At 46.9% G+C, this 14,100-nt stretch overlaps 1 protein-coding gene across 6 annotated transcripts in view; it reads left to right on the top strand.

The window, feature by feature from the left end:
* DPP6 (dipeptidyl peptidase like 6) overlaps positions 1–14,100 on the top strand; it is a 944,937-nt gene that overhangs the window by 768,456 nt on the left and 162,381 nt on the right. For all 6 annotated transcript variants that reach the window (XM_027051282.2, XM_027051281.2, XM_027051278.2 and 3 more), the window contains one exon: positions 3,541–3,622. In XM_027051282.2, coding sequence (XP_026907083.1) covers positions 3,541–3,622 — 82 coding nt within the window. The remainder of the gene's footprint in view (positions 1–3,540; positions 3,623–14,100) is intronic.

Genomic DNA, 14,100 nt, shown 5'->3' with positions numbered 1-14,100 from the left:
TCCTTCCCAGCACATTGTACCAAAGTGTTCATGATGATGTTGATGTGTCTTATTTCCAGTGACATTGACCTCAATCTCTTAGTTAGGTTGCTGTCTACCAGTTTCTCCACTGCAAAGTTGCTGTCTTCTCCTTTATGACTGATAAATATCTTGAGGGGAGATACTTTGAGGTTATGCAAATCCTGTTTCTCTTCAAACTTGGGTTCACTAACGTAAGCACCCATCAGTAGATCTTGTCTGCAACATTCATTAATGTAAGCCTAAGGGTGATACTCTTTCCTTTCTTTTTCACAGTTATTAATTGGAATTCTCTTACAAGAAAGCTGGTTTCTGTATTTGATTACTTATTTATATTAATATGGACTCATGGATATTGATTTTATTCCATTGATGAATATGATACTAGTATTAATTATTTTGTCACTCATATTTTTCCAGCTTTGGCCATGAGAAACTCCTTTAGGTTGGCTTCTGCATTCTTTGAACAAGGATTCCTTTCTTTCTGTCTTTCTTGAGTATTTCCTCATTTTCTGGCCCCATAAGATGTTCCAGACTCATCCTGTATTTCCCTGTTCCAGCCTGGATACAACTACTTCTCCGAGGAGGAGCCTTATTTATTTTATTGGATGATGGTGTTTAGAGACCAAGATACGGGCACTGAGTGTGCTCATTGTTTCTGGGGGTCATCGGTTCTAAGCCTCTCCACGAACAAAGCAAGGACATATATGTATGCACACTAACCCCTGGACACACATATATCTACATTTTGCATCTATGTATGTATTAGAAACCATGAGTTTGCACCAATACCTCTGATTCCAGGCCAACACCACACAGTTCATTTTAGCCTTCCCCTTTTCCTTGTAGCTTGTTTTTCCAACAGTAAGAAAACTGGTTTTCATTCTCTCCAATGTATGTATATATTTGCAGAGTAGTTTAATTCCAGCACACACATTAAGTAGTTTCAGAATTGCTAACCCATAGTTCAGAGGGATCTTTTTGTCTTTAGCTTTATGCTATCCAGTCGAGATACTGTTTTCTGATATTGCTTATGTTGGTTCTTTCCTTCCCCACCCTTCCATGTAGTTTTGTGATTTATCTGAAGTAGGGTTTTACTTTGTTGTGGTGTTGCTATTCTTTTTTGGGTTCCCCCACGTCCTGATTGCTTTTTATTGTTAGTTTTGTTTTTGGAGTGTGCAAAAAGTATGTGAAACCCCACTATGGGCTAAGACTGGACGTTATACCAATAAACATACCCCAGAGAAGTGCTTCTCCTTCCTCATGCAGACACCTCATGCCCAATCCCTCCTTCTTCCCACCCACCCCCTATACATAACCAACCTCTGGTTTCTGGTTTCTGCTTCCTGTGTTTTTGTTTTTGTTTTGTTTTTTTTTTCACAAATGAGGATGTATGTATGTGTATTTTCTTAGATCCCTTTCTTATATGATGGGTCACATACTATAGATGGTCTGTTGGACTTCACATACTCCATGATGAAAATCACAACAATCAGTTTATAGAGGTCTTCGTTCTTTCTTGCAGCTGTACCATAGTACCATTGTATGGATGAACCATAGTTTCTTCAGCCACGTATTGTTTCCAATGTCTTGTCATTACAGAGCTGCAATGAACATAACCTTCTGCATATCTATTTTTGTATTGTTAGAGGTATATCTTCCCGGAAGTGATGTAGTTCAAAGGATAAGTGTGTATTTTATTAGGTGTTGCCAAATTTCGCTCTAAAAGGACTGCACTATTTCTCAGTGCAAAGTATGAGGACACCTTTTTCCTCACAGCCTCACCAATACAGTGTGCCACACTTTTCTTTCTTTTTTGGGAGGGCGTCGGGGAGCAGTTTCATAGGTGAAAAATGGCGATTCAGTGATTCTATTAATATAATTTGGCATGCGTTTGGTGCTTTTTAATATATCTGAGGACCTTTTATATCCTTTTTATGATTTGTCTGCTCATGTCTTTTTCTCCTGTTTCTACTTTTTTTTGTCTTTTGTCACCTCGATATTTTAGAGTTTTTTAAATACATTATGGATATTCGCTCTTTGTCCATGGTACATGTTATGAATAATTTGTCCCAGTTTGTCAGTTGCCTTTTGTTCATGATGTCTTTGTGAGGCAAAAAAAACTTAAAAATGTTTATGTAGTCAAATTTATCACTCTTTTATTGCTTCTGGATTTTGAATCCTCCTTAGAAAGCCTTTCCCTATGTAAGGTTAAAGAGGAAGTCACCCATGTTATGAAAATAGTTTGAAACATTAAAGACATACACATGGTAGGGTTTGTTAAGATTCCTTTGCAACTGGGAATGTTAAGACCCCTCCCTTATTCTTCTAAATAAATGCCTGGCCATCAGCCTTCCCGGCTGAGTCCTATTATCAATTGTCATCCACTACTTAGCAACTAATCACCCCATCTTCAAGCTTCCCTGGTCTCTTTAGACCCAGGGACCCCATCTAAAACTACGCGGGGGTATTGAAGACTATCTCGCCTTTGCCAGTGCTTTTTACTCTTAAGTGAATTCTGTTTTGTCCTGGTAGTATTATTAAGTATTAGCAACTTTAGAAGTTTCTGCTGACTCAAGCCCAGAGTCGGCACCTACTCACTTTGCCTCCCTTCCCTTTCTGCCTCATCTCCTTTGTTCTCCTAAAATTCACCTTCCTCCTTTTTCAGAGACCATTCAGCCACAGCCTCTCAGTGGACGAGTGAGCACCTTCACAGCTATGCTTTCTGCATGACGCACATCATAGCCAAGTGATAGGGCGTAAACCCGACAGAGTCAGGCCCATCCAGCAGAACACAGATATAACGTCATCTGAAAAACATATGAAAATGAGTCTTTTCCACATGTTGTAGATAATAGTAGCTACAAAATATACTGAAGTATTTAAGACCTATACAAGTGTTAGGTTTTCTTCATGTTCATTATGACAGTTATTTAAGCACCTTAGCAGGATTTTGTTAGCATAGTATTTTGCATATCAGTAAATAAAGAACCTCAGTGATGTCTGAAAGGAAGACAGTCTTTCAACCTTCCCCTCTCCCTTTCCTTCCTTCTCTCTCTCCCTCCCTCCCTCCCTCCCCGTGTAAACCAAAGGGTGAAGTCTGTCCTGAGGCCACTGGTTTTGGAAGGTCAGAATGACCTAGCAGTATGCTTAGGAGAGAAGCCATCTGCCAGGAAAACCCAAGGTAGAGACAGAAGCCACAGGGCTTGCCACTGCATAGTCATGCATTTCCATTTGTAACATTGACTGGTGTTGGACGTTTTAATAACTGACCTACAGACCTCTGCTGGTTGTCTCTTGATAAATATTTACTATTTGGGTTAAGCAGTGACGGGCCAGTCTCAGCTTCATTCTGAAGAAGTCTAATGGAAGGCTGAGACATACTATGTAATAACACGAGCGTCTGAAATGCATACAGTGGCTGAAGGGAAGAAATGAGAGGAGGAGGATAAACATAGACCATTCTTGTCTCCCACCATGTTGATTGATTGATTGGTTGTTTCTTCATTTATTTTCTTTCAGGGACCCTCAAAGTCTGGACCCACCGGAAGTGAGCAATGCGAAGCTTCAGTATGCAGGGTGGGGCCCCAAAGGCCAGCAGCTGGTAAGCCAATCGAGCTCAGTGACCAGGTTTGAATTTGATGAAGTTTACACATTGTAGGCGGGATCCGCTCACTACGTTCAGGGTCTGTGTTTGCATGAGTTGAACTTTGGAAAGGTACACCAGAATATTCGCCTGTGTAAAATGGACATTTCTTTTTTTGATTAGAGAATTATGTAACATGGTTCCCAGATCTGAGACCCTTGAAGTGGTCCCCACTTAGCTAGCTGCATGTAGACTCCAGACGTACCGTGAGGTCAAGGAGATAAACCTTGTCGAAAAGACCAATGGGAATTAGCAGAGTCACGGAGCCGTTGCGGTTTCTTTCGTTTTGCTCTTGGAAGCCTGGCTCTGTTCTTCGGAGGGTTTTGGGAGAAGGTGGATTTGCTGGCCATCGTGGAGCCGTCCTCCCTGCGAGCGGCGTCGGCATGCGGCCAGCGCTGCCTCATGGCTTCACATCATGTCCTTCTGCGTCTTGATGCTGATTACATACAGCAGCATTTTAAAAACACTTTTCCTAAAATAACACAGAAAATGATTATTTTAAAAAGCTTGAGGTGAGATCGTATTGGACAGTCTGTCTGTTGTCTTAGGAATTGAAATAATCTTATTTTTCCCAATGGTATGGTTATACTGGTTGCATATTAATTCCATTTCCTTGAAATGACTTAAGGAAATAGGAAGATACAGGCCACAGAACTGTCCTAGCTATGACTAAAGGGTCCCCGGTGCCCGACACACAGCGATCAGGATTCGAAAAGCATGTTTAGCCAGTGGGAGTCAGCTTGTGACTTGGGGGGAAGGGGGGGGCCAGGAGGCGGGTGAACACCCCCCGCCAACTCAGTTACAAGGAGACGAAACTCACCTTTCCTGAGAGACGCTAACTCTTCCACAAGGAGAAGCCGCGACGTCATAGAAGGTTGTGGAAGCCCGAGACTCGCGTGACTGAGTCTCCAACAGCTGACTTTAAGTCCCTCTGATGTCATGATGGAAGGTGTGTCTGGGAGCAAAGTGCACCCATATCCGTCAGATCACTCCGTACAAGTGACATGTTGCCTCCACAGAGGCTCTCCCAAGTCTCCACGGTCCTCGGGCAGCCCGCTGCCCACAGCCTTGCACGCCGGCCTCATTCCCCCACGTGGGGAAGAGCTCATGGGTGGGCAGCCTTCCTGAGGGGCCACTGCCCAGCCTCCGTACAGGCGTCAGGGTGAGGACATTGTGACTCACACACTGGTCAGCGTCTCTTCCCAGCAGGCCCGCGGCCTCTTCCTTTGTGTCCCGGTGATTATCACTAAGCTTAGGGACTCACGCTTCCCCATCAGCACCCAGGAGAGGCCAGACCCTGGAACCAAGGTCACACAACCTGGTCCTGCCTTCTGGAAAGGGCTTTTGGTTTACGGTAAATTTAACCCACAGTTCCTAAAGAAGGACGGGTGTGAGCACGTGCGTGCAAGCAAACACACACACACTTTAGAATTCAGTCTGGAATTTGCAGGCAGATGGAGCTGCAGAATGTTCCCTCTCTAGGCCACTTACGTATTAGGCCAGCCCCTTCCATATCTAAAGCTGCTCGTGTCCTGCTTTCTAGGGGTTGGGGGTGGGCTGAAGGGTCACAGTCATCCTGCTCAACCTCTTAAAGAACTGGCAACAAAGCTAAGTAGGCACCAGGTTCTCTGAGAAAGCGTCCCTGACTCTACTCCCCACTGCTGGCTCCGTCTCTGGACTCCCGTGTCTCCGTGCAGACTCCCCTCACTTGGATTTCTTGGTGTGAACTTGGGGTCTCTCCTCTGTTCCTCCAGCTTCATCTGGGCATCCAGCTCCGTCATCTTGTATTCTGAGTGCCTAGCGCTAGTGCTCAGGATATATTTGTTGAGGTCAAAAATGGATGCATGGAGGTGCCTGGGTGGCTCAGTCGGTTAAGCGTCCGACTTCGGCTCAGGTCATGATCTTGCAGTTCGTGGGTTCGAGCCCCGCGTCAGGCTCTGTGCTGACAGCTCAGAGCCTGGAGCCTGCTTTGGATTCTGTGTCTCCCTCTCTCTCTGCCCCTCCCCTGCTCGTACTCTGTCTCTCTGTCTCTCTCTCAAAAATAAATAAACATTAAAAAAATGTTTTTAAATGGATGCATGAATGGGTTTATTACATAATATATCCTTGTGACCCTCAGTCACTTAAACACAAAGTGACTGGATGCAGACAAGCAGCCACGATCTGTGTGGATGTTCAGGACATTACTTAACAGTAGGGAAGTTCAACTTCCTTTCTGCTCCAAGGAAATGAATGTTCAGGTAAGTAATAATTGCTAGTATTTGGGCTTAGTACCAAAAGTACTAATGTGCTCAGGGAATTTTTCAGTTATTAACATTTTTGAACTTCCGGTTTTTATTATACAGTTCTTGTACCGAGTGTGGTTGGTAGGCAATATAACTCACCCCGGAGAGCGTCGTGTACAGGATGCAGGAGTCAGCACGCTGTTCCTCTTAAGGGGCCAGGTAGCAGGTGTTTTAGGCTTTGCAAGCCCACACAGGAACATCTGGGTCTCAACTCTCCACTGTGCTGTTGTAGAGAGAAAGCGGTTGTAGTCAACACAGAAAGAGATGGACAGTATTTTGTTCTGATAAAACTTTATCTGGGGCGCCTGGGTGGCTCAGTCTGTTAAGCGTCCGACTTCGGCTCAGGTCACGATCTCGCGGTCCGCGAGTTCGAGCCCCTTGTCGGGCTCTGGGCTGATGGCTCAGAGTCTGGAGCCTACTTCTGATTCTGTGTTTCCCTCTCTCTCTGCCCCTCCCCCGTTCATGCTGTGTCTCTCTCTGTCTCAAAAATAAATAAATGTTAAAAAAAAAAAAATTAAAAAAAAAAAAACTTTATTTACACACACAGATATTCTGGCCCGAAGGCTGTGGTTGCTGACCCGTGTTTCGAGGGGATCGTATGCTCTCTTGGCTGTCCTCAACTGAGGAAAGCCCGGCCCGGGGACCAGCACCCTGGTGACAGGTACTCCCGGGGCTCGCTTTCTCGGCAAAGAAAGTCTGCAACCCGTGAGCAGGCTTTGCAAAGACACTAACAAACCCCTCATTGCCAGTTTACTTGAAAAAGCAAATAATACTCCCCGAAGGAAATCTACTCTAATTATAAAGAGCCAGACTAAAATGAGTGATGCTCTTTCGGGAACAGAGAACACAACTGGAGTTCAAGTTCACCGGAGGGCTTTCTGAGCATCCTCACCTCCTGGTGAGGAGTGATTTCAGCAGCCCCTTTGGCTCGGGGACCCCGTAAATCCCAGGGAGACGGCACTCCACCGTGGGAGCAGGCTAACGGCATTCTCTCATATCTCCACACGGCCTCCAGTTACTGACTCTTGCCTCCTAGGGTAACTTTTGTCGGACCTTCCGTTCACATCTTAGGTAATAAGTACTGCCTGATGGGCCTGTTGTTAGAGGAGCCTGCTGAGCCTAAAAATAGGAAAATGAATTTGGCTAGATTAAATGAGATTAAGGGAGAAAATATATGTAAAGGGTTGAGGAAGTGTCTTCCCCTCCATCTTAATGTGGTCAGTGGACATAGCCATTCACATTAAAAACACGTGATTTCTAAAGTTTTCCCCGTACTTTATCCCCTGCAGATAAACTTTGGCCTACATGGAGTGCTTCTCTGAGTTTCTCTTCTTTGATCTTTGGGGAAGCCCTCCCCCTTACGTGTGTGTCTGTTCATGTGAAGTCCTGTCTCTGCTAACCTTCAATATGACTGTTTGTCCGTCTGAACGTAGCCTTGCATCTTCTAATACATAATCTCTGCAAGGACATCGTCTTAATGTTTGTTTATTTATCTATCTTGAGAGAGAGAGAAAGAGAGCACGCAAGCAGGGGAGGGCCAAAGAGAGAAGGAGAGAGAATCCCAAGCAGGCTCTGCACTGTCAGCGCAGGGCCTGACGTGGGGTTCGAACTCACAAGCCGTGAGGTCACGACCTGAGTTGAAATCAAGAGTCAGAAGCGGGGGCCTCCTGTGCGCCTCTGGCACGCTCCTGGAGCTCAGGCCCCCTCGGCCTGTCTTGGCGGGTTAGCGCGCACGCCAAGGGTACTTTGGAGAATTGTTGCATGTTTCCCTTTGGAGCCAAGTGCCGTGGAAAGTTCTACAAATGTGATTGCACGGCATTAGACAACAGTAAGGATTGGAGGCTGGCATCTTTGCCGGCCTACTCGGATGATCAGAGGCGGAAAATGGTCTCCTGTTCGGTTGGCCTGCTACCACGAGGGTGACAAACGGACAGCTTTGAAAGGGGAGTCTCATAAGCCCCTTGGGAGCTCTTCAACACCGAGGTGGCTTCAGCACCTGACAAATGACGAGCAGATGGGGTAGCCGGCCGGGGAACCTGTCAGAACTGCCACCGGAGCGGTCCCGGCATGCAGGTGACAGTCCAGCAGAAGAACACGGAGGGATGCTCACAGGCTGCGCTCTCCCGTGTCGAACCGGAGCCGACTCCGTTGTAGTCTCCCGAGGCACGCAAGGCTGCCGTGTGGATGACAGTGAGAGACCGCTCCGTGTCTTCCTGGAAACGAGGGAATAAAATTAACTATGTTTACCCAGATGGGGGGACTTCCGCTACACTGTGTGAAAAATTGCCTTGATTACCTGGCTTGATAGACCCGAGGATACTTCTCCGGGGAAAGTCATGGACAGAATGACTCCCCAAGGAGAGTCGAGGAATCTGCTTCAGTGGCTTCTTTGTAAATGGCTCAGATAGCAGCTCTCCTGACGAGGTCGCAGGGCAGACTGGACTCTGCAACATTCTCCCGGCCCCGAGAGCTCTCGGGTTGACGGGGGTGACCGGCGGTTGCTGTGCTTGGTCAGCCAGCGACCAGTGAGGGACCTGAAGGCCAGTCCTTTGTGCACACACAGTTTTGACCATCATCCGCTCACGCATTTGTTCACGGTTTAGTAAATTCCCACTGAACACTTCCTGTGCTCTAGACGCTGGAGTTTCACTAAATGCCGGAGATGCAGAAGCGAGGCACAGCTGTCTCCACCTCGTGGACAAGGCACCCGTCACCACGGTTACTAGCCATCGGCACCCGCACCTGTTCGGTGCTGCCCTGCCCGCCCCGCTGCATCTCCGTCCCCTCGGCACAAGCTCAGTGTCCTGTCCATGGCAGGACGCGTGACTGCCCCGCGTCCCTGCGTGGGTGCTGGCCGAGTTTCCAGCCAGGACTCTTGGGCCCCCAGTCTTGGTGCAGTGATGCCGGCTGCAGCAAAGCCCTCCTGACGGTGAGGACATGCCGTCATTCCCTGGCCGCTTGATGTTCTTCCTGCAGAGCAGTTCTGCTCCCAGCCACAGTCTCAGCCGAGACTGAAGCCTGGGCCTCCTTGGGGGGACTAACCAGGCCCCCGTTTTCATTGTGGATTCTCAAGCCCCACCTTCCATCAGACTTTCCTTCCAGGGTCCCAGCCGCCCTCCCCCGTGCAACCTTTTCCACCCATGTCCTCTGAGCTGCCTGCTGTGAGCACCTTTGCAGGAGCCCTGGACCATCCTCCCCCTTAGTGGTTAGAGGCACGTGTCCTTAGGTCTGTGACGTAACAACTGCCACAGTCAAATGACTGAGTCTGTTCTAAAGAAGCCAAGCGCTACAAATCAGCTTCTTCTGAGTCCTCTGGGCCCACTGTTTTTTTTTTTTAGTGCACCATTTTACCAAGGGTTCTTTCTAATATGTCAACAGCAAAAGAGAGTGAGGGTCTCACTTCCCGGGGTCACTAGCATCGCCTCGTGCTCCCTGTGGACTCATAGCAAACAAGCCATGCCTCTGGGAGTCAGTGGACGATCCGGAAGAATTAGAGCTGAAGGGTTTTTGTGCTCACCCTCGGCCACTGCAGAGCACTCAGGTTTCTCCTGTAAAGGAAAAGAACCTTTAAAAATAGCCCATTAGATGGGGCGCCTGGGTGGCGCAGTCAGTAAAACGTCCGACTTCCTCACAGGTCATGATCTCGCGGTCTGTGAGTTCAAGCCCTGCATCGGGCTCTGTGCTGACAGCTCGGAGCCTGGAGCCTGCGTTGGGTTCTGTGTCTCCCTGTCTCTCTGCCCCTCCCATGCTCATGCTCTGTCTGTCTCTGTCTCTCAATAATAAATAAATGTTTAAAAGTTTTTTTTAAAAATAGCTATTAGCGTTGTAAAAATTCACGCCACCAAAATGTCAGTAGTTCAACATGAGATACCAGATGGAGAGATTGTTCTTGAAACACCAAAATGCTCTGTTAAAGGGAATAAAGAGCAGACAGGTAATAGACCTGAGGATTCACTCCGTGCAGGTGTGGGCATCTGCAGACACACTGGCATCCACGCAGGGACCCTGCTCTCCGTGAGGTAGCCAAGTGCAGACGGAAGGGACAAGTGGGTGGCAGTCACCGCAAGGCCCCGCCCTCACCCAGGGATGGGCAGGTGAAGCCAGGACACCTGCTACCATGCAAGACGGCAGGAACCCAGGGACAACCCAACCCTGAACGACAAGCCCTCATCTGAAAACCTCATTGTAACATTACAACTGCCTGTTCCGTCTCAGAATCTAAAGGTCTTCATTTAGAGCCTTAGAAGGAGAAGAACCTTTAGTTTGTTCTCTTTTTTTAATGTGTATTTATTTATTTTGAGAGAGAGAGAGATAGCAAGTGAGCATGAGTGGGGGAGGTGCGGAGAGAGAGGGAGACACAGAATCTGAAGCAGGTTCCAGGCTGAGCTGTCAGCAAAGAACCTGACGCGGGGCTCGAACCCACAAACTGTGAGATAGTGACCTGAGCCAAAATCACGAGTAGGACCCTCCACCAACGGAGCCACCCAGTTTGTTCTATTTTTCTTAAGTTTATTTATTTTTAAGAGAGAGAGAGAACAAGCAGGGGAAGGGTAGAGAGAGGGGGAGACACAGAATCCGAAGCAGGCTCCAGGCTCCGAGTCAGCACAGAGCCCAGTGTAGGGCTCGAACCCACGAACCGTGAGACCATGACCTGAGCTGAAGTCAGATGTTCAACTGACTGAGTCACCCAGGCCCTCCTATTTTTTAAGGCTGTTAAAAACAAAACCTGTAGAGTCAGGAGGCCACTTTCAGGTCTGGGTTCTGGCACTTGCCAAAGGTGTGATCTTAAGGCACTTAATCTCTCCAAGCCTCAGTTTCCTCATCTGTAAACTGGAGATAATAATGTGTATCTTGTAGAGGTCACTGTACGGATTCGGTTAATTTATTAGAAGTACATGGTGTAGAACCTCATATAATGAAAATACTCAGTAAATGATGGATTGTTGTGCTGCTGCTATTAGGATTATTACTTGGCTTAACCAAAATGTAGAGAATAAGAAAAAAACAGGAATGTCATCAAATGAGTGTGGTATGTGTCCAAAGGTGAGCGAGGCTACAGGTAACACAGGGAGATAACACGGGTGTGTGGGTGGGCGCCCAGAGGGCTCAGTCTCTTCTTTGGCTCTTCTCCAGCTTGCAGGTGGTGAAGGATGCTGTTCAGAAAGCTTCCCATCAGTCCCTGTCCCTCTAAGCCTGTAGCTCCTGGCAGGTTGGCAACTGTCTGTCTCCTTAGAAAAGGCCATTAAAGGTGACGGCAATTCCCCTGCTCCGATGTCACCCCAGAAATGATCCCTCAAACGGAGGGAATATGTTCCTATAAGAAACCCGGATGTTGGATCCCCAGAACTTAGTCATCTTGTAACGGGAAATTTGTACCCTGAGACCAGCATCTGTCGTCTCCCCTCCCCCCGCCCCCCAGTGCCTGGTGACCACCGTTCTATTCCTGGTTTCTGTGAGTTCAGACTTTGTAGATTCCACAGTGAGTGAGATCATACAGTATTTGTCTTTCTCTGCCTGACTTATGTCAGGTAATTATGTGACAGGAGGGAGGCAGTAATCTTCCAATAGAGAAGTACATGACATCACCTTAAACTTAACACAATGTGACGTGTCCGTGATAACTCAGTAATGATGGGGGAAGGCCTGAGGACCTCCTGTTTCCCTGTCCCAGGTACCCTGCCGTGACCCCAGGACCTCGAGCTGGATGGTGACTCTCTCTCCTGACCCTGATCAGGCAGCCACCTGAGCAGAAACGGGTGAGCTGTCTGCCCAAGGGCGTGTTGCTTACCCACTTCTGAGTCACTAAGGGGGCAAAGCAGAGTTTTATCAACGTTGACAAGTCCAATGAGGGGAGAAAGATGGATCTTTCCAGCAAGAGGAAATTATTTAATGAAATGTCGTAGACATGGAGAGGACCAGACTGAAGTGACATCCCATTAATAACTTATAAAAGCCTCTAATCAGTTTGGGTTAATTTGGTATTCATTGTAAAAACATTCATCATGGGCACTGAAGCCCATGACAGTAGCCAAGAAATTAATATCACCGGGATGGAAATTGCCTTATGTATCCTCAAGTAATGGATGGAGCCAGTTCAGTGAGTGATTTACTAGCTCGCCAAGGGTACCCTTCAAGTTTAACGCAATGCACTCTCACTTGGTGGCCCTGTGGGACTCCCTCACTTAATGTGCACTCTAGTAAATAAGCCACGTTTTTGTCACTTACCCCGAGTGGATGGGGCAACATGGCGGAACTGCCTGACAGTCACAGGTAAAGAATGAGGCGAATTTCTTAAAAAACATTTTTTTAAAAAGGGGGCACCTGACTGGCTCAATCTGTTAAGCGTCCATCTTTGGCTCAGGTCATGATGTCACGGTTTGTGAGTTCAAGCCCCACATCAGGCTCTGCGCTGACAGTGTGGGAGCCTGCTTGGGATTCTCTCTCCCTGTCTCTCTGCCCCTCCCCTGCTAGCTCTCTCTGTCTCTCCCTCTCAAAATAAATAAATAAACACAATTTTTTTTTTTTAATTTAAGGAATGAGGGGAATTAGGAGGTGGTGGTTGGTGCTTTTTACTTCCACCAACAGGCTCTCGGAAAACACGGGGATTTCCAAACACAAAAGCAGCTTATAACTGTGGGCTTTTAAAGGAAGTGAGGGCAACAATGTAAATAGTAAACTGTGGAGTTTTTCAATTTTTTGTCCTGCTGTATGAACACAGGGTAGGGACTTAAGAGCAAATTCATTCTTGACACAATACAAAAATATGTAGTAAGAGTCACAAAACATGTCCCCACGTTAGCAAAGAAGTCCCTTCTAAAGAGAAGCCAGAAGCAATAGTCACAAATGCATTCAAAACACTGTTATCTGTAATGTTTTTTAAGTTTATTTATTTTGAGAGAGACACAGAGACAGCAGGCGGGGGAGAGGGAAAGAGAGGATCCCAAGCAGGCTCCACACTGTCAACACAGAACCTGACTCAGGGCTTGAACCGCAAACGGTGCAATCATGACCTGAGCCGAAATCAAAAGTCAGATGCTTGACTGAGGCAGCCATGCACCCCTGTAATAATAATTGTTAAAGGCTATACATATCCTAAGTGTTCACAGGAGAGTGATCTGCTAAAGCATGGCACATTGGCGGGATGAACTCGTCTGCCTGCAACCACAAGCGTTAAAAAGTGGCAGATGGGTTGCATATGAACATGGGAACTGTATCATCTACTAATTAGCATTAGGACTAAACATAAGATATTTGGTATATGTTTTGCATATGAGGAAAGATGCTGATTTTGGTCTGGCCGAACTATGCACATTTCACCCACTTCTAAAGGTTTCCTGGACACAACATTATATATGCATTAGAAATGGGGGAAAAAAGAAAGCCCATCGTCAAATCTGAGGTTCACAAATTCCGCTCAGTAGACATGTGCTCCGACAATCCCACGGGGTAGAGCACAGTGCTCTCTGCTGGGACGGACGTGAGGAAGTCAGTCCTGGGTGGGGGGACAGTGCCTTTAACTGTGTTAGTTTCAAAGTGCTATGCAAATGTGTCCTTTCTCCTGGCTCCACTGCAAACCCTTGAGAGGTTATTTTCCAGATCCCACGTGTCAGCCCAAGCAATTAAGAAAAAGACGGATTTTGGGTTGAAAGGCAGACCTGACCTGGTTGTACATGATGGTCTGTGAGCATAAACTGTGTTTTCTTCCTGATCAGAGCTTCCCCGATGCAGTTGTGCTGGAAACAGTGTGTTGCTCTTACAAAAAATCTAATTTAAAAGGGTGCCCACATCAACCTTGGGAATATTAGGTTAGAAAATTTCAGGGTAATCTATCAAATAGAGTTTAAAAGCAGGACTGGAACACTGCATTAAGAAAGAGTGCCTTTAATGATTGGTTCCTTAGATAATGTAACAAGGCAGTTATAAATTAAAATAACCTTTTTTGACCTTCGATGGGGGTGCCAGGGTGGCAGCCGGGTTCACATTTGCAGCCCCAGGCAGACATCCCCCATTGGGTGGAGAGAGCAGGCTCTGGCCATTTGGAGATAATTCCAGTAGCTTAAGAGGTGATCTGTACCATTTGTGCTGCTAAAACTTCTCCTTAGTGTCCGTAATGGGCTTTTTTAGACCTTCTCGTGGACTTCTCCCGTGTGA

Source organism: Acinonyx jubatus, chromosome A2 (genome assembly GCF_027475565.1).
Source record: "Acinonyx jubatus isolate Ajub_Pintada_27869175 chromosome A2, VMU_Ajub_asm_v1.0, whole genome shotgun sequence".
NCBI classification, from domain to species: Eukaryota; Metazoa; Chordata; class Mammalia; order Carnivora; family Felidae; genus Acinonyx; species Acinonyx jubatus.
Note: the sequence above shows the minus strand (reverse complement) of the source record. Positions and strands in the feature narration are given on the sequence as shown.